This window comes from Colossoma macropomum, unplaced genomic scaffold (assembly GCF_904425465.1).
Source record: "Colossoma macropomum unplaced genomic scaffold, Colossoma_macropomum, whole genome shotgun sequence".
Taxonomy (NCBI): domain Eukaryota; kingdom Metazoa; phylum Chordata; class Actinopteri; order Characiformes; family Serrasalmidae; genus Colossoma; species Colossoma macropomum.
Window position 1 is genome coordinate 639,590 of NW_023496045.1, and position 27,561 is coordinate 667,150.

Consider the following 27,561-nt stretch of genomic DNA (forward strand, 5'->3'; position numbering starts at 1 on the left):
TAGATGTGGTGATTTCACTTCATGTGAGATGGAACTTAGGTGTGTGTGTATGTATGTATGTGTGTGTGTGTGTGTGTGTATGTGTGTGTCAGGCATGCAGCCGGTGCTGTATTCAGTGAGGGAGGCGCTGGAGGGCAGACCTCATTGGGTTAGAGCTGGAACTGAAATATGCTACTACAGGTGAGCATGTATTTCATATGGTTTACATGATTCCATACACAAAATAAGATCAGAAGGAATCTAGACGTTGCACAGCTATTGACTAGTTATTTGAGAAATAGTCAAATATTCGTCTAGTTGTCATAACCACATTAAAAAGAGGTGACTGTTCTAGGCGTCTGTGTAAAGTATTTTGTTGGTAGTTGCCAATAGGGGCTGGTTCTAGTAGCAGAAGCTGTGGTTTGAGGTGTGAGATCTTCACTGCAGAAGAGTTTTTGTTGTGTTTCAGTGAGTATTTCAGAAGTGCACATACTGTCTGATGTAAACTGCACGCTAAAATCACCACAGCTCAGAATCCCAGCTCTCACTGAGAGTGCAAACTGGGGTCTGATGGGAAACGGTCGATTGTTTATTAAACTAAACGCTACACTCTTAAACACAGTTCTTCGAGGGTTCTTTAGTAAAGGGAATGGTTGTATTTAGAACCATGAGTTGTATATACAACCACTTGCATGCTTAAATGGGTCTTTGCATGGTGCAGTCATTCTTCAGATTGATGAAGAGTGCATTAATGGTTCTATATAGCACCAAAATGAGTTCTGCTGTTGTTATGTTGTCAAGCTTGTAACAATAGAAGAACCAGTTTTGGTGCTATTTAGAACCACTTCCAAAAAGGTTCTATATAGAACCATATACATCACATTGCCCATCAATCTAAATAATTATTTCACAATGTAAAGAACACTTTACCATGCAGATGGTCCTGTATAGAGCTCATAGTTCTAAATAGAACCTTTCCTTTTAAGAGCCCTCTTTTTAAGATAGAAGCAGTTGCATCTCTACTCAGGGCCAAACCTTTCAGAGTGCAATATAGGAGCCACTATATATATATATATATATATATATATATATATATATATATATATATATATATATATCATACATACATACACACACGTATGTAGAGTCACTGAACCAGGAAACATTTAAGGGAACCCAATTTTAAGGGACGTATCCTCATGCGTTTGCAGACTGGTACTCCAAGTTTGTTTTCAGTGCACACATCACACTAAAGGTTCTGTAAAGTCAGTCGAGTGGCCCTTTACTGCCTCCGTTCTCAAAATCTACCCGGTCAGGCTTACGAGGCTGTATTTCAGCACAGTTTTACACAGCTTGCAGTGGAATTGGTTTCATTTCGTGTAATATCTCCACACAAATAAAGAACTTGGTGTTCACCACTGCTGTAAACTAGTTGACTGCTGCCCACAGCGCCCACTAGTGGATTTAATAGTCATCTACATTATGCAGCCCCTACAGGAAACACATTTTCTGGAAATGTCCACTATGTTTTGAGGCTAATTAGTTCACACAGAGGTTACAGTTCAAGGATTAAGGCAGCAGCATATTTTCCAGATGTGTTCTCCCTGTTTTGTCTGAAATAGAACAGTATTTTGCCTTGTTTAATTCTCCGATGTGCACTGCAAGCCACTGGCAAAATCTAGAACTACGTGCTGACGTTTAATTCCAACGTTCTCAAGGGCTGTAAATAGAGATTAGTAGTTTATCAGCTTTCTAAGTATACGACTCTTCTACAAATAAATCAAAAGCACATTTCAAAACAGTGACTCTTTTTACTCAAGGAAATGGACACGATATTTGATGTATTATCATTCCTGAGAAAGCTTATTAAACCACTCAGGTCTAACTGTAGGATGCTTGTGTGCAGCTATCAAGTCCACAAGTCTGCCATGCCTGGCAGCATACAGGACTTTAAGAGAGCTGCAGTGATCAAGGATATGTGCTACTGACTCCAGATGTTGAGGAGTCATGCAGCTGACCAAAAGGTGAATGAGGGGATGGGTACCAAACGTGCAAAAGCAAAATGGGTAGCATAATAACTCTGGGCTTCTAAGGGTTAAAACTGAACAGATGATAAACTCTGGACTGTGAAGGGTTAAAACCACTCTGGACTGTGAAGGGTTAAGACCACTCTGGACTGTGAAGGATTAAGACCACTCTGGACTGTGAAGGGTTAAGGCCACTCTGGACTGTGAAGGGTTAAGACTACTCTGGACTGTGAAGGGTTAAGGGTCTGTGGTTACTCAGGGGGTCCCCCAAGGCTCAGTCCTTGGACCTCTTTTGTTTATTGTGTACATGCTTCCTCTTGGCCACATAATACGTAGTTTCAAGCTGAACTTTCACTGTTATGTGGATGACACACAGATTTACATTAGCACTCAATCTATTAAAAATCCACCCCTCACCCAGCTTGAAAACTGCATAACAGAAATAAAAACCTGGATGAAGCACAACTTTCTCATGTTAAATAGTGACAAAACAGAACTTATTCTTATAGGATCCAAATCAACTCTCTCTAAAACCTCCCCTTCCCCTCTGGTACGAAATCTGGGCGTTCTCTTTGACTCAACTCTCTCATTCAGTGCACACATCAACTCCGTAGTTAAAACCTCTTTTTTCCATCTCCGTAACATCGTCACTCTCTCAGTCTGCTGCAGAAACCCTTATTCATGCATTCATTTCTAGTCGCCTGGACTGTTGTAACTCTCTACCTGCTGGTATTAACTCCTCCCATTTATGCAAACTCCAGATGGTACAGAACTCTGCTGCTCGCCTCCTCACTCGCACCCGTGCACATCAGCATATTACACCCATCCTGCAACATCTCCACTGGCTTCCTGTAAAATACCGCACACAATTCAAAATTCTTCTCCTCACATACAGAGCTCTACACAACCTCGCTCCTTCTTACCTCTCTGGTCTACTTATTCCTTACAAACCAACTCGCACTCTCAGGTCTTCCTCTGCTGGTTTACTCACTGTCCCACCTTCCAAACTTCATGGCCGTGCTTTCTCTAGGCTGGCTCCCCGACTCTGGAACTCTCTTCCCTCACATATTCAACAGGCGAAAGTCTCCACTTTTAAATCTAAACTTAAAACTTATCTCTTTTCCGTTGCTTAGAACTGTTCTCAATCCTAAACCAGCCCTTTGCCAAGTCCTGCTATGTTTTGCTTGTGATATTATGACTGTGCTTCATGTTATCATGTCTGTCTTTACTGTTCTGTATTTCAAAAACCTGTAAGCATCTTTGAGTTCTTGAAAAGCGCTATATAAGTAATTTATTATTATTATTATTATTATTATTATTAAGACCACTCTGGACTGTGAAGGGTTAAGACCACTCTGGACTGTGAAGGGTTAAGGCCACTCTGGACTGTGAGGGGTTAAGGCCAAACAGACAATAATAACTGTGGGCTTCTAAGGGTTAAAACCAAACAGACATGTTGTCTTTTTCAAGTGAATCTACATTTTGTGTAGATCAATATCCCCCAGATCACTTCATATGAAATGATAAATTCTTCTGTGTCCTCGTTACAGTCTTCACTGTTAGTTATTACACTGTAATGGGAATAAGAAAGTGATAGTTCATACACTGTGCATGAAACGGTTCTCATTCCTGCGTCTCTCATTCCCCCACTCGCTCTCAGTAGCTGTATTTAGCCGTTGGCTTTGCGCAGTAATGGACGCATCGATCTGCTTGTTTGAACCGCACTTAGCTTTCAAATCAGTCAGCCTGTAGATGTCCCAGGCTGCTGACCATCTCAAAGCTCCAGAAGGAAAATGAAACACAAAGAACCAGAAACAAACTTAGTTTTATAGGTTTTTTTGTTTTTTTCTGGATGGACTGGATGACTCAGACAAAGAACAACAGAGACTGGTTAAAATGAGCCAGACCTTTATTATCTTAATAATTAACATGTGAAAATGTAAAAGAAGAATAGAGAAAAGAGGGTCTACATGAGGGTCCACACTTCAGTTCCTCACTTTCATAACTACAGAACTTACTTGTCTCCTTGTAGTTAGAAAACAATTCATGACAGATACTGAATTATTCACAGTAATTAATTCATAATTCAAAGTAATTACTGAATAATAAGACCAGTGAATAATTCGTAGTGGATTCAGGATACTTCATAGTAGTTACTGAATAAATTGTAGTGGATACTGAATAATTCATAGCAGTTGATGAATAATTAATAGTGGTTACTGAATCATTAATACTAGTTATTGAAAAATTCATTGTGATTACTGAATAATTAATAGTAGTCAGTGAATATTGTGTGGTAGATTCTGAATAATTCATAGTGGTTACTGAGTAATTCATAGTAGATACTGAGTAATTCATAGTGGGCACTGAGTAATTCATAGTAGATACAGAGTAATTCATAGTAGATACTGAGTAATTCATAAAGGGCACTGAGTAATTTATAGTAGATACTGACTAATTCATAGTGGTTACTGAGTAATTCATAGTGGGCACTGAGTAATTCATAGTGGGCACTGAGTAATTCATAGTAGATACAGAGTAATTCATAGTGGGCACTGAGTAATTCATAGTAGATACTGAGTAATTCATAGTGGTTACTGAGTAATTCATAGTGGGCACTGAGTAATTCATAGTAGATACAGAGTAATTCATAGTAGATACAGAGTAATTCATAGTAGATACTGAGTAATTCATAGTAGATACAGAGTAATTCATAGTGGGCACTGAGTAATTCATAGTGGGCACTGAGTAATTCATAGTAGATACAGAGTAATTCATAGTAGATACAGAGTAATTCATAGTAGATACTGAGTAATTCATAGTAGATACTGAGTAATTCATAGTAGATACAGAGTAATTCATAGTGGGCACTGAGTAATTCATAGTAGATACAGAGTAATTCATAGTGGGCACTGAGTAATTCATAGTGGGCACTGAGTAATTCATAGTAGATACAGAGTAATTCATAGTGGGCACTGAGTAATTCATAGTGGGCACTGAGTAATTCATAGTAGATACAGAGTAATTCATAGTGGGCACTGAGTAATTCATAGTGGGCACTGAGTAATTCATAGTAGATACAGAGTAATTCATAGTGGGCACTGAGTAATTCATAGTGGGCACTGAGTAATTCATAGTAGATACTGAGTAATTCATAATAGATACTGAGTAATTCATAGTGGGCACTGAGTAATTCATAGTAGATACTGACTAATTCATAGTAGATACTGAGTAATTCATATGAGATACTGAATAATTCTAAGTAGACACTGAATGATTTGTAGTTGTTGCCCCAAAACAAGTTTCCATCATGATGTCTTAATTTTATAATAGCAGATACTAAATAATTAATAGTCAGTATTTTAATCATAGCAGATTTTGCATAATTCATATTGAGTCATTTGTATGTGTCTCACTATTAATAAGTGAATAATAAATTTAGGCTTCAATGGGTTAAAAAACAAATATTAAGAAATACTGAAATGTTTTCCCCTCCTTCTCTTCTTATGGCTTCAGGAACCATTTCTGCCCCAGCAGAGGTCAGAGAGGTCAGTCCTTTTACACCCTTACCTTCACCGTGACCTTTAGGCATGAGGAGGACGTGTGCTACCTGGCCTATCATTACCCATACACCTACTCAGGCCTGCAGGTAACGGAGAGTGGGAGGGAGTGCTGTGTTCTGATTAGACCTCAGGTGTGTGTGTGTGCTGAGTAACAGGCAGTTTTTTCCTTCTTCTCTGACAGGCCTCAGGTATGTGTGTCAACAAAACTTTAAGGTGATCTCAGGACAAACTTTCATTTTCTTCAGTACAGTTGGGAAAAGATTTAGGGATACAAATGGACACAGATAAGCAAAACCAGGCCAAAATGTGCCTTGATGCAGCTGCAGAATGCACCCATAAAGCAGCAGAATTGAGTGGTTGATTTACTAAGCCTTTAGCTAATCACACAAATCACACAGGACCTCCCAACTGCCTCAGGTGCAGGGCTTAAAAGAGGCAGTGAAATAATGGAGCAACAAGCTCAAAAGAGTAAATTACAGTTCAGTGTTCAGAGATAGTGTTGAAGGGGAACTCCAAAGATTTTTAAAAATTCTACATAATTGAATGTTTGAGATGTAAACAGAGTGGTTCGGAGTGGTTTGGTGTGAAACGCTCTGCTCTAGAGAAACTGACCAAGTCAGAATTGTTCACAGTGGTGGTGATAGGAACCAGACGTCCACCTCTAAAAGCTCCCTCACAGAAAGTTACTACATGAAATGGTTATGAATTCACTGTCTGATGACTGAGACACTGTTTTATGGCAGTTTTGAGAACTTAAACTCCATTCATGGTGGAGGGATACATGCAGGGCGCTGTGAGGCAAAATAGTCCCAAAGAAAACTTATTTCAGATTTTCCACTATTTTCCATCATCAACATTCCAAACTCAGAAGACTCGTGTAGGTTCACTGGTGGTTCTGGATAGTAAATAAAATGTCTATATTTGTGTTGTAGTCATGGCGACCCCTGGTTCCTATCACCACCACTGTAAAGAAATCTGAACCATTTCACACCAAACCACTCTGAATCCCTCTGTTTACATCTCGAACACTCAGTTATGCAGAAATCTTGAAAAATTGGTGGAATTCCCCTTTAGTAAATGAAATTCTTTCCCATCAAAATGTTATACAGAGACATAGTTTTACTTTACATTAAAAAAAGGGAAACAATTACATATCGCAGCCACATCAAGGCACATTTTGTGCTGCTCCTTTTGAAGTATGTTTATTTGAATGTCCTGAAATAGTTTATTTGAATGGAAAACGTTTGGCGCCTGTTGGAGGCTCGTGTCTCCATCCAGCCGCTGTGTCTGCTCCCAACAAGAGGCCACAACTTAGGCTGATGTGCAGCTTTGGAGCCCTTTCTGCTGCCATTTTTAAAGGCCATTGTCCTAACAACATGCCTTTAAGATGTTATGGCTGGATTTAAGACGTAGAGAAAACGTCTGGATGCTGTTAGTAAATTTAGTAAATTGTGCAGAGTCATCCAGTGTGTGTAGCAAAGACAGTCGTAATTTATTTTACACAACCATTTTCAAACCACTCTTCAGTGTATTTGGTTGCTGTTGAAAAAATAAAGGGATTTTCTTGTATAACATTTTAAAAAGGCATTATTGGTGGTATTTCCACTAATAATGGTATTAATAAGACTGGTCTTATTAATTGGTTGATTTTATATGTGAAATGATCTGTCGGACCCCAGTGTTGATTTATTGTGTGTGTCTGCAGTCCCACCTGCAGGTTCTGGAGCGCTCGGTGGACCCTCGCAAAGTGTTCTTCAGGCAGCAGACGCTGTGTAACACACTCGCAGGAAACTCCTGCCCACTCATCACCATCACGGCCTGTCCACCGTCCAGAGCTTGGAGACACTTACACCAGCTCCGTGAGTTTATTTTCAAGTTTATCCAAGTTTTATTGTCGTATGCATGACAACACTGCAGACTCCCCTGAGCTGACAGGTCATGACTGAAGGCACCTAACCCCCAACTGCTCCCTGGGAGCCGTGTATAGGGCTGCCCACCGCTCCGGGCAAGTGTGCTCACTACCCCCTAGTGTGTTCACTAGTGTGTATGTGGGTGTTTCACTGCACACATGGGTTAAATTCGAAGGTGAATTTCCCCGTTGTGGGATTAATAAAGGCTAACTTTACTCGGATCAGAGTAAGGTCTAGAAATCTGATTAAATAAATCCAATAAAGAGGCTGGATTTTAGCTCAGTAATCAGATTTCTTTCGGATTTGTCAGTCTGAGCATGTGCGAAATCAGATGGCAGTACTGGAAATAAGTGAGCAGCGTTGCTGCGAGACGCAGCAAAACATTTTTGGACCGACCCTAAACCGACTACATGCATGTTGAAATAAATTATTTAAATATTCTTCATCTTCTAAATGATGTATGTTCGTATTTTAGATAAAGTGGCACAACGTTTAAAGTTATCTGATTACTCAAGTTCATGTAAACGTGTTGATCAGATTACTGACAAAATCTGATTTTCTGCAGTTATTAGGTTATGAGGTGCATGTAAACCCCCTCAATGTAAACAGTGTAAAAACGGCAAAAGGGAATGTGTGGCGTCGAAGTCCGGTCATCATGTTGCTGTAATGTGCGTGTCTGCTGTATGTACCAGTGCAGCGTCAGCCAATGTGTGAAATGTGCCCTGGTATTCGGTGGGGGGGCTATGTTGGCTGGCTACACCAGCATTGACTGGCAGCTAACTCACTCACCATAGCGGCACTGGTGCTTGAGTTCCGTCAAAATGCTCTGTTCTTGTTTGGTAATGCGCTCCTCCTCACATCAGCTGAGATCTCACACGTCTCCTGTTTTCTTTGGTTTGAGAAATGAGCAAATTCGCTTTATATTAGAAAATTGGGCGACTTTGTGATAAATGTGTACAGGTTTTCAGAGGAATAGTTACAGTCGTTATGGCTATGAAAGACCAACTGGGTGAACTAATTTGCTACAGTGCCACCTTGAGGCAGAGCAGTGCTGCAGCTTTAGTTAGTTAAGAATACCAAGGACAGGAGCTGATTGTAGGTGAAGCGATGAATCTGGATTTGAGCATCTATTTCACATCATAACAAATTTATTCTCAGGGACCCCCAGAATTTACTCTGAGACATTCAGGGGATCCAAGAGGTTACTTAGGGGGTCCCAGCCCCCAAAGGACCACCTGTATTTTGCTTTGTGATGTCAGCTGTTCAGTAGCCTGATGGCTTGCAGATAAAATCGGTCTTTGAACCTGCTGGTTCGGGTTCGGATGCTCCTGTACCCGTAAGAGTCTTTGGCTGGGATGGCTGGGCTGAGAGAGGATCCACTGAGCCTTTCCTCCTGGACTTATTCTTATCTTGAATAAGTCCACTATAAAGAGAAAGAGAGTGAGAATAGGTCATCTTTGTCTGTCTGTACACTCTTAAGGATTCTGTAAAGGTCTCCTGTCCTCGTCTCTGCCGCCTCTCGTCTTCCAGCCATGTGCTTTTGTTTTGGTTCTTTGTGTCCTTGCTTGTGTTGTAAATCTTTGTCTTTGCTGTCATGTGGACTAAGAATAAAGCAACAGAGACTCAGCAGAGACACTCAGACCAGCCGTATGATCAGTGAGTGATGAGTGAACTTTACAACTTAGGAATAAAAACTAAGTAACTTAAGAGAAATAAAAACATCCCACACTTGTTCCACCTTCTTGGTTTGTCCATCTGAGTTTGGTTTGTAAGCCCTTTTTAGTCATAGAGCCCAGGGTTGTGTTTTTTCTTTAGTGAATATAAAACTGTTTTTTTGTTTCTTTGTTTGTTGCCCACAGCGCCCCCGTGAGGCTGCTCTGCATGGCCACGCCTCCTGCACGTCCACAGCCAGTAGCGAGTTGCTACAATATTTTAAAACCTATTTCTTTGCATGATGCTGCACCAGTGCTGTCACCTAAACAGTCGTACACTCTTAAAGATGTTTCTTAATGGGTTCTTAAGTAAAGATAATGGTTCTCCTACATAGAACCATAGAACCCTTGAGGAACCACCTTTTTGTGTACGTTAGTGTTGCTGTTTTTTTTCCTATCTGTGTTTAGCTGATTATCCGTTCATTGACCCTCATGGACACTCGAATATCTGAATCAGCCTGAACACACATCTCCAGCGTGTGCGTCTGCTCGTAACTGTCTGAGACACTCAGGAAATCTGTTTCTGCTCCGACACCTGCTGTCAGGAAAACTCTGAGGGGTGTTTGTGTGACTCAGCAGTGGATGACAAGCTGTCAGCACTTGACTCACATCAGATTTCAGGCATACAGTATGACTTCAAGTGTAAAGCTTCCTCTAATTAGTGCCATCCTTGGTGAAAAGCATAAGCAGCTGTGAAAAAAAATGTCTTTATTACTTTGCAGTGTGTTCACCAAAACTGTGAGGAAAAGCCCGGCCTGTCAGAGAGGTAAAATTATGCAAAAATCTATATAAACAAACACAAATTTCCTCTATAAATCTTATCCATGTCTGTCCTTGCGTGTAATTTGCGTGTCCTGATTGCTTGAATATGAGCAGTGCAGCGTGAGAAGCTCCATAAACTCTCACACATTTTGACCATAAAGTTTTCAGGGCAGCTGCTTTTGAACTGTTTCTACTGGCCAGTTTTTGGTTTTCGACCAGTTTGAGGGCAGTAGTGAGTAATTTGTAATTTGAGTAGATAAAAAAGTGGCTGTTTGTTACTCTTTTATGTTCCTAAACTTTTTATAAACTGAGCTTTGGCAGGACAAATGTATCAGTGCTTGTCCTGTTAGTAAAGCAGCCTGGATGAAACAGACAGAGAGCAGATTAATTACAGCGGAAATGTCACCAATGAGTACAAACAGGACAGAGAACAGATCAGTCAGAGAGAGAGAGAAGAGACAGAAAGGAGGGGTGGAGTGGAGAGAGGAAAGGGAGGGATAAAGAGAGAGACAGAGAGAAGGAAGCAGAGGTATAAAAGAATCTCTCCTCCTTTGTTCACTGGTATAGACAGGATAGTACAGTTGAATGGGAGACATTTTAATTTAACATTTTAATTTAATGTATTTGTAATTTATTTTTATAAGTGTCATTTCTTCTTCTTCTTCTTCTTCTTCTTCTTCTTCTTCTTACCAATATTATTATGATGAATATTAGTTTTACCAATTATTAATACTCCATGAGTTTATATATTTTTTTATCTTTAGTATATATATATATATAATTTATTATTTATACCAGGGGTCGGCAACACATTTTGCTGCCTTGTTGTGGCTCCACAGCTGAATCAGATTTGTAGGTAAAAATAAAATAATCCTCCTTTACAGTAAAATAAAGCTCTGCTGATCGTTCAACACAGTTTAACAATAAATGGTCTTAAACTCTGGAGTTAATGTAGAACTGCTAATTCACCCTTTAACCCTGAGGATCAGCGCAGACCGCTGGTCACCATAGCAACACAGACAACAGTCTCGCCTAGCTAGTAGCTAACGAAACGGCAAAGAGAGAGATTTAAGACGAACATCGATAATTTGGAGACGAATGGACTGATTTGCATTTATAATCACTCCAGCTGGTTTTCTGATACGTTTAATCTGCAGCGAGAAACTGACAAACGCTGAGAAGTCGTGAAGCTCCCGTTCCACCTTAATGGTGCAGCAGTTACATTCTGGCTCCTCCGGCACCATTTAAGGTGGAACAGATCAAACAAGAAGCTGGCGAATGAGACGCGACTTCAGCCTCGTGAAAGATTGAGACGTTGAGAGATATTTTACAAGAAACTGGTATATTTTTGTGGAAAAGTTTCCTGCTGGAGATGTGAGAAAAGCAGCTATAGCTGAGCTAAAGCTTAAAGCAGAGCGAAGTAAGTCTGTGTTTTCGTTTATATTTGATAGCCTGTACTAGCACATACTGAGACATATTTACAGCCAAGATGGTAAAACGGACATAAAACGTTGTGGCTCCCAAGGTGGTTAGATTTTTGTTGAAAGGACAAAATGGCTCTTAACATTTGGATTGTGGTCCCTGAACTATATGGTAATAAGTTAAACTGTAACTTTAAGTGATTACTGTGGGGCTAATAAAGGATTATCTTATCCTATCCTATTTTATTATTATTGACAGTCTCATACAGAGTCATCCAATGATGGCCAGTTCGAACCATGGCAACATCACAGCAAGGTATGAGTCTGTAATTGGCTCTGCTGCTCTCTGAACCCTCTGATGATTAGTGTGATGCCATCTAATCAGATATCCATGCTCCTCAAATGTGTTCTGTCATAGCAGTGGTTACTAGGTTGGACAAACTTTAGAGAACGCAGGTGAAAATCTCATTCATTCATCTCAATCAATCATTATATCACAATACCTACATTTAGAGTCAGTTATTCATTCAGCCTAACGAGAAACTGTAGAACAGACTCAGTTTATATCACAATACCTACATTTAGAGTCGGTTATCCATTCAACCTAATGAGAAACTGTAGAACAGACTCAGTTTATATCACAATACCTACATTTAGAGTCGGTTATTCATTCAGCCTAATGAGAAACTGTAGAACAGACTCGGTTTATATCACAATACCTACATTTAGAGTCGGTTATTCGTTCAGTCTAACGAGAAACTGTAGAACAGACTCGGTTTATATCACAATACCTACATTTAGAGTCAGTTATTCATTCAGCCTAATGAGAAACTGTGGTACTATAGCACTACTGCATTGAACTGTGCTGTCCTAGCAAATTAAAACTGGACACTAGATTGGAAACATCAATGAATATTTAACCATGGTTACATGAAAGAGCTACAGCCTAACAGCCAAATTAAATATAATTTGAATTTAATAACATGCTTTAGTTTTAGAACTGAGGTACTTAGTGCGCAAAGTGCACCTGCTTCACTCCACAGCCACTCCCACAATCCATCAGCATCAGTCTGGCTCTGTTTAAATAGTCCTGAATGAAAGCAGCTGGACGGCAGGTGATTTTGATGAATGGGTGGAGCTCAGGTGGTGCTCTGGAGCCGAGGACGAGGGGCATGACAGAAGGCTGTGAGCTGAGAGCCATTTGACCAAACGCACAGCGCAGTTCACTTCGGCTGCTGCCCACGTTTTACACCTCGTAACCCTGACAGTGAAGCCCCCATCGCAGCAGCCTGGTCCTGTCAGGAAGTCCCCGAGACTCCACTGACAGCATTGCCTGTTTGAACAGCTCAGGATGAAACATGATGCACTCTTCTTCAAAGACCCAGCACAGTAATTACCCTCCAACCTGCTCTGCTCACAGCTTTACAGGAGCTAAGGGCTAACCGAGCACCCTCATGGGCTCACAGACAAACCCAGCCTCCTCCGAGCGCACCTGAGACCCTGACCTGGTCACCAGGAGTGAGCTGGTAAAGGAATGGCTGAGCGAAAAATCTGATTTATACATATTTTTGGGGGTCGGGCCTTCTAGCTTAAAGCAAAAGCACCCAGAACCCCTCAGAGAGGAAACCATGTATGTTCAATTTTGTTGATTTTTATTTTTCTAATCACTTCAACACACCAGTTGTCCTTTATATGTGAAAATTTCATGATGAATGGACCGATAGAAATGCTTTAAATTTACTCGGAATAAAATCTCTTCACATAAACTTACATTAAATGGTAAGAATGTTTACGTCCTCTCCTGTAATTTGGAGATTTTGGAGATACTTGTTTTTCCTTGGACAGCTACAATATTATCCAAATTTTTTGGCTGTTATCCAAATTTGCAAACTGTTATTTACAAAAATGGACAAAAGTATGTTATGTAGCCAATAAAGTGGTCTTGAAAGTTTAGTATATCAGTATCTTAGTCCATCGATTTTTCACCAAAACTGTTATTTCATGTTAGGAAAGTGTTAGAACATATGCTGATAGTCTTTATCTAGTTAATGTTAACTTAGCAAGTAAAAATCCCAAAATAACAACTAGAACATCAATAAAACCTTCTAGTTTCCATTCTGGTGTAGTTACTGGTTTTGTAATAGTGCTTGGTGACTTTATCCTCACCTGAACCAATCACTGTTTTTCCGTAAGTCTGACGGTTTCTCAGTAACATTAGCTTCACTGCAAGAGTTAGCAAAGATAGAGGAGAGTTTCCAACTGAAGACACGAACGGATAGAGTTCGAATAAACAAACGTCGCTCAGCGCCGCCCTCTACAGACGTCATTAACAAACGTCAAATAAACAAACGTCGCTCAGCACCGCCCTCTAAAGGCACCATTAACAAACGTCTAATTAACAAACGTCTAATAAACAAACGTCGCTCAGCACCGCCCTCTAAAGGCGTCAACAAACGTCAAATAAACAAACATCGCTCAACGCCGCCCTCTAAAGGCACCATTAACAAACGTCTAATAAACAAACGTCGCTCAGCACCGCCCTCTAAAGGCACCATTAACAAACGTCTAATAAACAAACGTCGCTCAGCACCGCCCTCTAAAGGCGTCAACAAACATCAAATAAACAAACATCGCTCGGCGCCGCCCTCTAAAGGCGTCAACAAACATCAAATAAACAAACATCGCTCAGCGCCGCCCTCTAAAGGCACCATTAACAAACGTCTAATAAACAAACGTCGCTCAGCACCGCCCTCTAAAGGCACCATTAACAAACGTCTAATAAACAAACGTCGCTCAGCACCGCCCTCTAAAGGCGTCAACAAACATCAAATAAACAAACATCGCTCAGCGCCGCCCTCTAAAGGCACCATTAACAAACGTCTAATAAACAAACGTCGCTCAGCACCGCCCTCTAAAGGCGTCAACAAACATCGAATAAACAAACGTCGCTCAGCGCCGCCCTCTAAAGGCGTCATTAACAAACATCGAATAAACAAACGTCGCTCAGCGTCGCCCTCTAAAGACGTCATTAACAAACGTCTAATAAACAAACGTCGCTCAGCGCCGCCCTCTAAAGGCGTCATTAACAAACGTCTAATAAACAAACGTCGCTCAGCGCCGCCCTCTAAAGGCGTCATTAACAAACGTCAAATAAACAAACGTCGCTCAGCGCCGCCCTCTAAAGGCGTCATTAACAAACGTCAAATAAACAAACGTCGCTCAGCGCCGCCCTCTAAAGGCGTCATTAACAAACGTCAAATAAACAAACGTCGCTCAGCGCCGCCCTCTAAAGGCGTCATTAACAAACGTCAAATAAACAAACGTCGCTCAGCGCCGCCCTCTAAAGGAGTCATTAACAACCGTCAAACAAACGTCGCTCAGCGCCGCCCTCTAAAGGCGTCATTAACAACGTCAAACAAACAAACGTCGCTCAGCACCGCCCTCTAAAGGCGTCATTAACAAACGTCAAATAAACAAACGCCGCTCAGCGCCGCCCTCTAAAGGCGGCATTAACAAACGTCAAATAAACAAACGTCGCTCAGCGCCGCCCTCTAAAGGCGGCATTAACAAACGTCAAATAAACAAACGTCGCTCAGCGCCACCCTCTAAAGGAGTCATTAACAACCGTCAAACAAACGTCGCTCAGCGCCGCCCTCTAAAGGCGTCATTAACAACGTCAAACAAACAAACGTCGCTCAGCGCCGCCCTCTAAAGGCGTCATTAACAAACATCAAATAAACAAACGTCGCTCGGCGCCGCCCTCTAAAGGCGTCATTAACAAACGTCAAATAAACAAACGTCGCTCAGCGCCGCCCTCTAAAGGCGTCATTAACAAACGTCAAATAAACAAACGTCGCTCAGCGCCGCCCTCTAAAGGCGTCATTAACAAACGTCAAATAAACAAACGTCGCTCAGCGCCGCCCTCTAAAGGCGTCATTAACAAACGTCAAATAAACAAACGTCGCTCAGCGCCACCCTCTAAAGGAGTCATTAACAACCGTCAAACAAACGTCGCTCAGCGCCGCCCTCTAAAGGCGTCATTAACAACGTCAAACAAACAAACGTCGCTCAGCGCCGCCCTCTAAAGGCGTCATTAACAAACATCAAATAAACAAACGTCGCTCGGCGCCGCCCTCTAAAGGCGTCATTAACAAACGTCAAATAAACAAACGTCGCTCGGCGCCGCCCTCTAAAGGCGTCATTAACAAACGTCAAATAAACAAACGTCGCTCAGCGCCGCCCTCTAAAGGCGTCATTAACAAACGTCAAATAAACAAACGTCGCTCAGCGCCGCCCTCTAAAGACGTCATTAACAGACATCAAATAAACAAACGTCGCTCAGCGCCGCCCTCTTAATGCGTGATTCCCTGAGCCGACAGTACGTGACTGAAGTGCCCTTGAGGCACCTAACCCCCAACTGCTCCTCAGGCGCTGCGGATAGGGCTGCCCACCGCTCCAGGCAAGTGTGCTCACTGCACCTAGTGTGTGTGTGTGCATTCACTAGTGTGTATGTGGTGTTTCACTGCATGGATGGGTCAATTGCAGAGGTGAATTTTCCCATTTTGGGATTAATATTTATTTACTTACTTATTTACTTATTAACAAACATCAAATAAACAAACATCGCTCACCGCCGCCCTCTAAAGGAGTCATTAACAACCGTCAAACAAACGTCGCTCAGCGCCGCCCTCTAAAGGCGTCATTAACAACGTCAAACAAACAAACGTCGCTCAGCGCCGCCCTCTAAAGGCGTCATTAACAAACATCAAATAAACAAACGTCGCTCGGCGCCGCCCTCTAAAGGCGTCATTAACAAACATCAAATAAACAAACGTCGCTCGGCGCCGCCCTCTAAAGGCGTCATTAACAAACGTCAAATAAACAAACGTCGCTCAGCGCCGCCCTCTAAAGGCGTCATTAACAAACGTCAAATAAACAAACGTCGCTCAGCGCCGCCCTCTAAAGGCGTCATTAACAAACGTCAAATAAACAAACGTCGCTCAGCGCCGCCCTCTAAAGACGTCATTAACAGACATCGAATAAACAAACGTCGCTCAGCGCCGCCCTCTTAATGCGTGATTCCCTGAGCCGACAGTACGTGACTGAAGTGCCCTTGAGGCACCTAACCCCCAACTGCTCCTCAGGCGCTGCGGATAGGGCTGCCCACCGCTCCAGGCAAGTGTGCTCACTGCACCTAGTGTGTGTGTGTGCATTCACTAGTGTGTATGTGGTGTTTCACTGCATGGATGGGTCAATTGCAGAGGTGAATTTTCCCATTTTGGGATTAATATTTACTTACTTATTTACTTATTAACAAACATCAAATAAACAAACATCGCTCACCGCCGCCCTCTAAAGGAGTCATTAACAACCGTCAAACAAACGTCGCTCAGCGCCGCCCTCTAAAGGCGTCATTAACAACGTCAAACAAACAAACGTCGCTCAGCGCCGCCCTCTAAAGGCGTCATTAACAAACATCAAATAAACAAACGTCGCTCGGCGCCGCCCTCTAAAGGCGTCATTAACAAACATCAAATAAACAAACGTCGCTCGGCGCCGCCCTCTAAAGGCGTCATTAACAAACGTCAAATAAACAAACGTCGCTCAGCGCCGCCCTCTAAAGGCGGCATTAACAAACGTCAAATAAACAAACGTCGCTCAGCGCCGCCCTCTAAAGGCGTCATTAACAAACGTCAAATAAACAAACGTCGCTCAGCGCCGCCCTCTAAAGGCGTCATTAACAGACATCAAATAAACAAACGTCGCTCAGCGCCGCCCTCTTAATGCGTGATTCCCTGAGCCGACAGTACGTGACTGAAGTGCCCTTGAGGCACCTAACCCCCAACTGCTCCTCAGGCGCAGTAATAAAGGCATTATTGCACCTATTCAAAGTTTTGTCATTTTTGTAAGACCCAATAAACGTGTTTTCTGCTTTCTTTCGTAATTGATGTATCAGTCTTATATTACGAGAGTACAGATTTTCTTCTTTTCAGGCGTATTCACCCATCCTCCTCGTAGATTATGCACCTGTAAAGCCAACAGGTGAGACCCTACAGGTGAGACCGTCTGCTGCTGCAGGTGTGCTGATGGATGTGAGGAGGTGAGACGGGGAGGCTGAGACATGGTGACCCGCCTGCTGGTCTCCTCCTATGGGAAACGGCGCCCCCTAACTGCCCCTGACGGCTGATGAATATAGACAGTGGACAGCTGCGGCGTCTTCCCTGTAGACCAGAGCACAGCATATGGCGGAGAGCTTTATCGTCCCAGTCTGAGCACCGCGCTGCTACTACACACTCACTCTCAGTCTCAGTGGGAACCGGCAAAGTGACCCTCCTGATCAGCACCTTCTGCCTCTGCGGCTGATCAAACACCGTCTGTTATTAGCTCGTGTAGCGTGGCTGCGTTACGGGTCTCGCGAGGGTTTGTGTTCATGTATGTGTGTTTGCTTGTGTGCGTGCATATGTAGTCATTTTTAAAAGCCTAAAAACCTAAAAAACACTGGTAACCACTGCTAAAATTCTCTGATTAGATCATAAACAGTGACTCTGTCACTGCAGAGGCTTTATAAACATACGCTGCCTTGCAGAATTATTGGCAACCTTGGTGAAGATGAAGGGTGAAGAGACATCGGTCCAACCAGGGTCCATCATTTTTACGGTTTTTAAAGAAAAGTTCATCTATTAATTCTCAAAATTATGATTTCATGTCCTCTAGGTCACTGAAGTCTTCTGGAAGGTGGTAGTTGGGTAGTTATTGTCTTCACTCGCCTGACTGGGTGAACGAAAGGCCTTTTAACACTCCTTCCATCTGGCGTTCAGTTGCAGGTCATCGGGTATGTGCCAGCCATGCTTGATAACGGCACGCCGCCCAACAGGTGCACACAGTCTGGCTGTCCATAACAGAGCTGTGCTTAATCAGGTGGTTCAGGACCTCGGATGGTGACCTGCTGTACTCAGCAGCTCTGGTTCAAGCTCAGCAAAAAAAAATAGATGTTTTTTGGACAGTCCTCTACCCATCGTCCACTTAGAATTATGAGGTTATGTCTGTGTTCTGAGCAGTTTTGAGATATTAAGCATAAATATAAATGGTTTTTTTTCAAAGATTTTGCTTTCCAAATAGGAAAACCCATATGAACACGTCTCTTTCATACATGAATATGACAGACACCCTATATTTATTTTAAAGGTACAACCCCAAAATCCTGTCAAATTTGTAAATGAGTTTTTTTGGAACAGGTAAACTGCAGATAGAACCTTCTACTCCTAAGAACTCTTTGTCTGGAGTTATAAGGTTCTGTCTGGCAAAACCTGAAAAGAAGCGACGATTTTCAAGGACAAGCACAAACAGTTTATACATGTAATTTGTTTTAGACAGACTGCCTGCATAATCAAAGTTAATTTAATGCCATTTAACAACATTTATTTTTGTTTACTTATAATATTTCTCTTGTCTTAGGACAGATTATCTCTTTTCTTATTCAAAAGAGCATTGATCAATAGATTCAGTATAAAGATCGGTGCTAAATATTTTGTCCAGTGCCAGTGCAGAGGTCAGTTTTAGGTAGAAACCATAATTTTCCTTTTAGTTAGACAGAAACCAGCAACTATAATAAACTGTCCCAGTAGGTCAGCGTAGCAGGTCAGTCTAAAGGCTGTGTGAGGTTGGGTTTCATATCAGAAATGTGAGTCTAATGAGCCAAAATGTCTTATTTTGGGAGAAAGAAGAAAAAGAAAAGATGGAAGAATAAATGAAAGTAATGTTTATGTTGTAATTAAGACCCATCAATTCAAATGTTTACTATTTAATTACCTTTTAACATAAAGTTTAAGACAATAAGACTTTTTACAGAGCTGTAAGAAGACAGGCAGAGTTTCAACAACATGTTTTCATGTTTCACAAAGTTTTATAAACTTTTCCCACCATCACTGAGCAGAGCGGCGACATGACGAAGAAGGAGAACCTGATTGGTCCTCTTGTGTTTGTTCAAAGTGCTGATTGGCTCGCAGACAAAATGTTGTAGAACTAAGTCAGAGTTTGATGTTGGAGGTAGGACCTTTTTGTTTTCTAGAAAAAGTCCAAAAAAGCCCCCAAAAAAAACACAATAATATCAAGAAGTTGTCACAGAAAAGATATGTAAACTCAATTTTGAGAAAAATGTCACATAGAACCTTATAATTCCACAAGGATGAGATGTTGAAATGGAGAACATCTGAAGACCATCTGTTGAGGACGATCCAAGTAGTGGCACCAGCTTTGTTTATTAGTTTTCTGCTGTTTTGTGGAGAGGCACCAATGATGATTTGAAATTCACACGTCTAAATCAGAAACTACTCATAGGTTGAGGTGATTATTTGGTGTCTGGGCTCTCAGTTGTTCTAGCGTTGGAATGCCGATGTGATGTAATGATGCTGGCCTTTTATTTTAAAGCCAAACCCTTTGGGCAAGTCTCAGTCTGCTTTTTCACCATTTGGCTTCATATTTTCCCTCTTTGTGACTCATTCCTCCAAATCTGTGAACTCCATTTCCCAGAACTCCCTTGGAAATCACGTGACTGTCACACCACCATCCAGAGCCAATCATTGTTCCCCTTTGCCTAAATACTAATCTGACACACCTGTCTTATTTGTCATATGACTTGTGGTAGTTAGTATTTAAGCCTTGGCTTTAGTTTAGTTATTTGTTACATATTACGTCTTTCATTAGAGCTGAGACTGAGCGGGTCTTCTTCTGTTTATTGCCTTGGACTTTATTTGTGGGCTTTTGACCTTTTCTTGGATCACGTTTACTTGTTTTTGTGGATCAGACACAGCAGACCTGCTGGAGTTTTTAAACAAGCACTGTCCACTCTATTAGACACTCCTACCTTGTCAGATGTAAAGTCAGAGACGATAGCTCATCTGCTGCTGCACAGTTTGTGTTGGTCATCCTCTAGTCCTTCATCAGGGGTCACAGGACACTGCCCACAGGACTCTGCTGGCTGGATATTTTTGGTTGGTGGACGATTCTCAGCCCAGCAGCGACACTGAGGTGTTTAAAAACTCCAGGAGCACTGCTGTGTCTGATCCACTCAGACCAGCACAACACACACTAACACACCACCAACACGTCAGTGTTACTGCAGTGCTGAGAATGACCCACCACCCAAATAGTACCTGCTCTGTGAGGGTCCATGGGGGTCCTGACCACTGAAGAACAGGGTAAAAGGGGGCTAACAAAGTATCAGAGAAACAGATGGACTACAGTCTGTAACTGTAGAACTACAAAGTGCACCTATATAGTAAGTGGAGCTGATAAAATGGACAATGAGTGTAGAAACAAGGAGGTGGTCAGAATGTTATGCCTGATCAGTGTATTGCTTTAAGTTTTAATAGAGCCCAGCCCTGACTTTAACCTTAACCTCAGCAGCCAAAAGATGTACTTTTTCCAATTAAAGCCGCAATTTTGGAGGGAAAAAACAGCCAAATGTCCCCAGAAACACAAAATGGTCATGTTTTAATCATCCTGGAGGATTCAGACCCCACAAACATCAACATGTACAAGTACACACACACACAGCAGGCATCACGTCCATCTGTCACGGCCCTGCTGAGCTCGTCCTGCCAGCTGCCATCACACTGTCTTTCATTAATCCTGCCTTTCATAACAGCACAAAAATTAATTTATTAATGAACAAATAATGAAATAAGGCCTCACGTTGCTGATTCAGCACCGTCTTCATAAATTAATTCCCATTAGGGGTATTAAGAGCAGCGTCAGTGTGCATCTCCTTTGCACCCCCCCAGTTTCTGACCTTGCAAATTGTGCACATATGCTCACACTCTTTGGGAAATGCAGTGTGCAAACAAACTCGCTGACCTTTGACCCCGAGCGGATTACACCTTAATTAGCGCGCTGGGCGTCCGAGCCCTGAACATCTGAACTGCTCTTTTAGCCATGCCTGGGTTTTCTTATAATCACTAGACAATTTGTCCAAGACATGCTCCTCGTTAAAGCCCCCATTTGCCTCGTTATTGCGCTAAAGGTCTCTGATATGATTAATGCTAATCGGCCTCCTCCTATAGCAGCGCCGGCTGACCAAACGAGGCAGTAATAATTAGAACATGGTACAGGTCGTGTGTAATTGCGTTATGTATAATATAGCTAAACGGTTTGTTTCTCGGTGAGGGAGATAGGGAGCGGTCATCGCAGAGAAATGTGGGTCCATTTGTTTGGCTTAATTAGAGGCTGACGAATTTGCATTGCTATCTGGTTTTTCCACAAACAGAGAAACGCCGAAGACTCTCAGCTCGTTTTTCCTTCGTTTTGTATGTTTAATAAGAATTGAAAACGTGCAGCCACCGATTTGCATTATGCTAATTACATCATGCTAATTGCTTTCACCCCTGAGCCGCGTTAGCATGTTGGTTGAACTTTGTGTTGACTGACAGTCTCTGATTTCAGCTGCTGTGGGATTCGCTGGTTTCATCAGAGTGTAAACGTTTCTCTGCAGCAGTGAAACTGATTCCTGTTCTGTTTCCGTAAAATGTGCATTTTATTCACTCATTCATTCATTTATTCACTCACTCACTCACTCACATTCATTCCCACCTGTTTGCCTATTGACTCATTCATTCACTGTCTCCTTTCCTCTTTCTATCCACTCACTCATTCATTCAGTCACTCTCATCCTCCTTCATTCATTCATTCATTCATCCATTCATTCACTCTCTCTCTTCCTATCTCTCTCCCTCATTCATTCACTCTTTCCCTCACTCATTTACTCTCTCCCTCATTCAGTCATTTATTCACTCCCTTCTTCCCTCCTTCCTTGATTCGTTCATTGACTCTCTCTTCCTAACCCTCTCCTTCATTCATTTGCTCTTTCCCTCACTCATTCACTCTCTCCCTCATTCAGTCATTTATTCACTCCCTCCCTTCTTCCTTCATTCATTCATTCATTCATTCATTCATCCATCCATCATTCATTCACTCTCTCTACCTCTCTCCCTCATTCACGCATTCATTCATTCTCTCCTATTCATTCTTTAATTCATTAATTTTTCTGTTCATTCATTCATTCATTCATTCATTCATTTACTCTCTCCCTTTCTACCTCTCTCTTCCTCATTCATTCATTCACCCTCCCTTAATTCATTCATTTATTCATTCATTCACTCTCTCCTTTCCTACCTCTCTTCCTTATTCACTTATTCATTCGCCCATCCATCCTTCTATCCATTTATTCATGCTCTCCTTTATTTTTTCATTTACTCTCTTTTTTCTGTCTCTTCCTTGTTCATTAGTTCACTTTTCACTCCCTCTGTTCTTCTTTCATTTACTGTCTCTCCTTCATTCGCTCATTCACTTTCTCTCTCCCTCATTTATTTATTCATTCACTCTCTCCTTTCCTCCATCACTCTGTGACCCCTCATTCACTCTTTCTGTCCTTCCATCGCTCCTTTCCCCAATTACTCACTTATTTACTCTCTCCCCCTCCCTCTTTCCCTCTCTCCCTCTCTGACTCAGTCTTTTCCTTCCTCACTCTCTCCCTCATTCACTTCTTGCACTGTTTTCCTCCTCCCTTTCCCCCTCTCTCTCCCTCTCTCTCTCTCTCTCTCTCCTCTCTCTCTCTCCCTCTCTCTCTCTCTCCCTCTCTCTCTCTCCTCTCTCTCTCTCTCTCCCCTCTCTCTCTCTCTCTCTCCCCTCTCTCTCTCTCTCTCTCTCCTCTCTCTCTCTCTCTCTCTCCCTCTCTCCCTCTCTCCCTCTCTCTCTCTCTCCCCTCTCTCTCTCTCTCCCTCTCTCTCTCTCCCTCTCTCTCTCTCTCTCTCTCTCTCCCTCTCTCTCTCTCTCCCTCTCTCCTGATGATTGGGCTCCATTAATAAGAGCCAGTGTCCGCTCCTCTTGTCTTGTTCTGTTTGGGCTGTTAGTCGTTTGCTCCGTTCTCTCGCTGCACAGAGAGCTCATCACCTGCCGTCTCTCAGTCCATCACACACGCACACGTCGAGCTACATTAGGTGCAGATAATGACTTTGGGAGCACATTCTGAGTTCGTCTTCCACGAACTGGGTTCACTGTGTCTCACTTTGCTGGACATCATTAAAACAAACAGGAGCACATCGTTAAAAAAACAACAAAACAGTCTTTACTCCCGTATCCTGAACTGGGAGGGATAATATGGTGCCGTACTCATTTCCCAAATGTGTTTGACATGTTGGTCTTGTTTTTAAGGTCTGGCGATTTATTTTTGTTGGATGAAACATCTTCAGTTGTACGTTAAGCATGACTTCAACCTCATTGTGTTACGTAAGCTTCTTTTGTGCCTCTGGCCGTACGGTGCTATATAGGATAATGAATAAATCAGTGTGTATGTTGGACTGTCCGCTGCTTGGATGGACACATAAATGTGTAGGTTGACACAAGATTGATGCTACAGGCATGTTTTCCTCTTTTGCTTTAACAATGGCCACTTTATTAGAAACACCACCCTTGTACTTCCACTCACTGGCCACTTTATTAGAAACACCACCCTTGTGCTTCCACTCACTGGCCACTTTATTAGAAACACCACCCTTGTACTTCCACTCACTGGCCACTTTATTAGAAACACCCACCTTATGCTTCCACTCACTGGCCACTTTATTCAAAACATCTACCTTGTACTTCCACTAACTGGCCACTTTATTAGAAACACCACCCTTGTACTTCCACTCACTGGCCACTTTATTAGAAACACCACCCTTGTACTTCCACTCACTGGCCACTTTATTAGAAACACCACCCTTGTACTTCCACTCACTGGCCACTTTATTCGAAACATCTACCTTGTACTTACACTAACTGGCCACTTTATTAGAAACATGTACCTTACACTTCTCCTAACTGTCCACTTTATTAGAAACACCCACCTTTTAGCTCCACTGTGTAGGTGTACAGTTACAGACTGTAGTCCATCGGTTGCTGCTGTTTATCAGCCCTCTCTACTCCATTCATCCGTGGTCAGTTTCTGACCACAGGACCATTGTTGTCCAGATATTGCCAACCAAGGACAATTACCAATGGAATAATACAAGACTAGATATAGAATTGCTTATAACAAGATAAAAAAAACAGTTTAGAGATAAGCTGATCATAACGATCCCATAAGGAGATAAAAAAACAAGTATTTTGATTTTAGGTTATTTTACCTGCAGAGATACGATTTTTTGCTGTGTATCAATAAAGGCAGCTTTAACTAAGCTAACTTTGCTATGCTAGTTTTTTTTTATCTAGTACTAAAGCTTCAGCCTCGAGGCTGTAAAGGATACGGTAGGATACTGCATGGAAAGGGATGTGTTATTTATAATAAAGTTTTGAATGATTATTATTTTTTTTAATGTGAACTGAATATTTCTTCATTTTTATGAGTCTGTGAGTAGTTATGTTAGCGAATGTCTTGAGAACTGAAATGCTCACATGCGTCGACAGTACATGACGAAGCGCAGAGTCTCAGGTAGACGCTGACAGACAGAGTTTATTTCTGCCACCCAGCGTTCAGACGGCTTTCGGCCAAACAGTCACGGTGAACAGGATTAGAACCGATAATTAACAGCCCGAGAAAACGAGCCGCGGCGAGATCGCTTTAATTAATAAAAGGAGAAATGAAAGCTGCAATTTCAGAAGCTTTGCAGGGCAAATTCATCTCATGATTACAAACGGACGAGTGTGATTCGTGTTAATTAGAGCAGATTTACACTCAGGAAATGATGGAGATCAGACTGAGGAGCTGCAGGACGCAGAGAGAGAGAGAGAGAGAGAGAGAGAGAGAGAGATACAAACAAACACACCGTTAGACCAGGTCGTCTTTCTCATTATTCTCTCTCTCTCAATCTTTCTCTTCCACTCTATCTCTCTCTCTTTCTCCCCATTTCTCTCTCCCTCTCCCTTACTGATTTAATTTCTGTTTCTACCTCTTTTATTCTCTCTCTTTCACTCTCCCCATTCTCTCTCTCTTGTTGTCTTTTCTCTATGTCTCTCTCTCTTTTTTTACTGTCCCTCTCTCACACTCTTTTACCCTCTCCTTTTTCTCTGCTTCTCTTTTCTCACTCTCTCTCCCATTCTTACACTCTTTCATTCCTTCTCCTTCCTCTCTCTCCCTCTCTCTGTCTCTCACTATCTCTCTCTATCTATCTCTCCCTTGTTTCTACTCTCTCTTCTTCTCTCTTTTTCTTCCACTCTCTCTCCCTTCCTCTCTCTCTCTCTCCGTCTATCTATCTCTTACTGTCTTTCTTTCTCCCTCCCTCTCTCTCTCTTTCCCTCATCCTCCCTCTCTCTTTTTCTTCCACTCTCTCTATCTCTTACTGTCTCTTTCTCTGTCTCCCACCCTCTCTCTCTTTCCCTCATCCTCCCTGCTCTCTTTCTCTCTTCCTCCCTCCCTCTCTCTCTCTTTCTTTCTTTCTTTCTTTATTTCTCTCTCTCTCTCGCTCCTTTCCCCAATTACTCACCTATTTGCTCTCTCCCCCTCCCTCATCCCCTCTCTCCCTCTCTCTCCCTCCCTCTTTCCCTCTCTCCCTCTCTGACTCAGTCTTTTCCTTCCTCACTCTCTCCCTCATTCACTTCTTGCACTGTTTTCCTCCTCCCTTTCCACCTCTCTCTCTCTCTCTCTCTCTCTCTCTCTCTCTCTCTCTCTGGCTCTGTTCCCGTGTCTGTGTATCAGTCAGATGAAGCTGTGTTCTGTGTGGGACCCTATCAGACCTTTTTGCTAGTTACTCACTGAAACACTCTGAGTGTGCAGAGAGAGCGAGGAAGCTCTTTATTAGTTGTGTGTGTGTGTGTGTGTGTGTGTGTGTGTGTGTGTGTGTGTGTGTGTGTGTGTACGGGGTCATGGTGAGTGTGTTCAGATCAGCAGTGTGTGGATATCTTCCCACAGAAACAGCCCTGAGCGCTCGTAAACACGCCGGCGTCCATCACGCAGAGCCTCAGCTCTCACTAACACAAACAAGCAAACACAGGTCAGCTTAATGAGGCCGGCGATGTGGGTCTGTGAGCACTGTGTGGTTATCATTCTGCTTTATATGTTCTCGTTCTCTCTTTATTCCCATTACATCAAATTTCCTCATCACTGATGAGGAGAGAAACCTGTGGAGCACAGTTTCAGATTTCAGGATGGCTATTAAATATAATAAACATATATTGAAAATGGGAGAGAAAAACATTGCACTGAAAGTTGCATAAATATTCATTCATCAAATATTGGCACCCCAGTAAACATGAGCAAAATTGGCTGTGGTAAACATTTTCATTGATTATTCTTTTTGATCTTTCATTCAAATAATTTTAAAAAATCTAACCTTCACTCGAAGAACACTGATAGGAAAAAAAACATATAATGAAATAAATATTTTTCTCAAATCTGTGTAACACAGTTATTGGCACCTGTGTAAAAATAGTGCATACACTATTAGAAGTGCACTCATTAGTGTAGTAGGTGAAGTACAGAAGTGTGTGGTTTGGGATGCGGTGGTAGATCAGCCAGTGAGACGCGTTCAACAGCTCATATGCTGAGCTGCTCGTTAAACACCTCCAAGAGAAAGTTTGAGGTACAGGGTGATTCAAAAGGATTCATTTGATTTAAAAATGATTTGTTTCACTTGTAAATCATCACAGAACAATGCAGTAAACTGTAAATGGTTTAAATGAGTATAAAGTTTATATAATTTTACAAAGTGCTCATTATGAACCTCCTCCAGCTGTACAGACAACATCAACGCCATAGTCAAACTCATCCCATACTGGATTGAGCGTGTCGGGTGTCGCTGCACTCACGGCTCTTTCGGTGCGATCAAAAAGATTCATCTGATTCCAAAGCGCCATATTTTTACAACCTTGAAGCGCCTATAGGAACCAATCACAATCCAATTGAAAGAGGGGGTCATAGAGTTTCTGACTGTCAGTGGAAGATGGCTCCCTTCAGTCTGAGAGGAGATGAGACCCCTCAGCAGAAAGCGTTCTGCGTTCTCCACTTCAATAAGAGTGAATCCGTCATAACTGTGCAGCGTGATTTTCGTGGGCAGTGAAGCTCCAACAGCTCAGAGCGTTCGTCGTTGGTTCCACAACACTGGATGATCTCCGAAATCGCACTGAAAGAGCCGTGAGTGCAGCGACACCCGACATGCTCAATCCAGTATGGGATGAGTGTGACTATGGTGTTGATGTTGTCTGTACAGCTGGAG

General features: G+C 42.2%; 1 protein-coding gene across 1 annotated transcript in view; it reads left to right on the forward strand.

Moving 5' to 3' along the window:
• The window catches only part of LOC118804408 (cytosolic carboxypeptidase 4), a gene marked incomplete at its 3' end in the record, with an annotated part of 291,416 nt that overhangs the window by 171,519 nt on the left and 92,336 nt on the right, over window positions 1-27,561 (forward strand). The window contains exons 16-18 of the mRNA XM_036564921.1: window positions 93-180; window positions 5,523-5,655; window positions 7,275-7,428. Of these exons, the coding sequence (XP_036420814.1) occupies window positions 93-180; window positions 5,523-5,655; window positions 7,275-7,428 (375 nt within the window). The remainder of the gene's footprint in view (window positions 1-92; window positions 181-5,522; window positions 5,656-7,274; window positions 7,429-27,561) is intronic.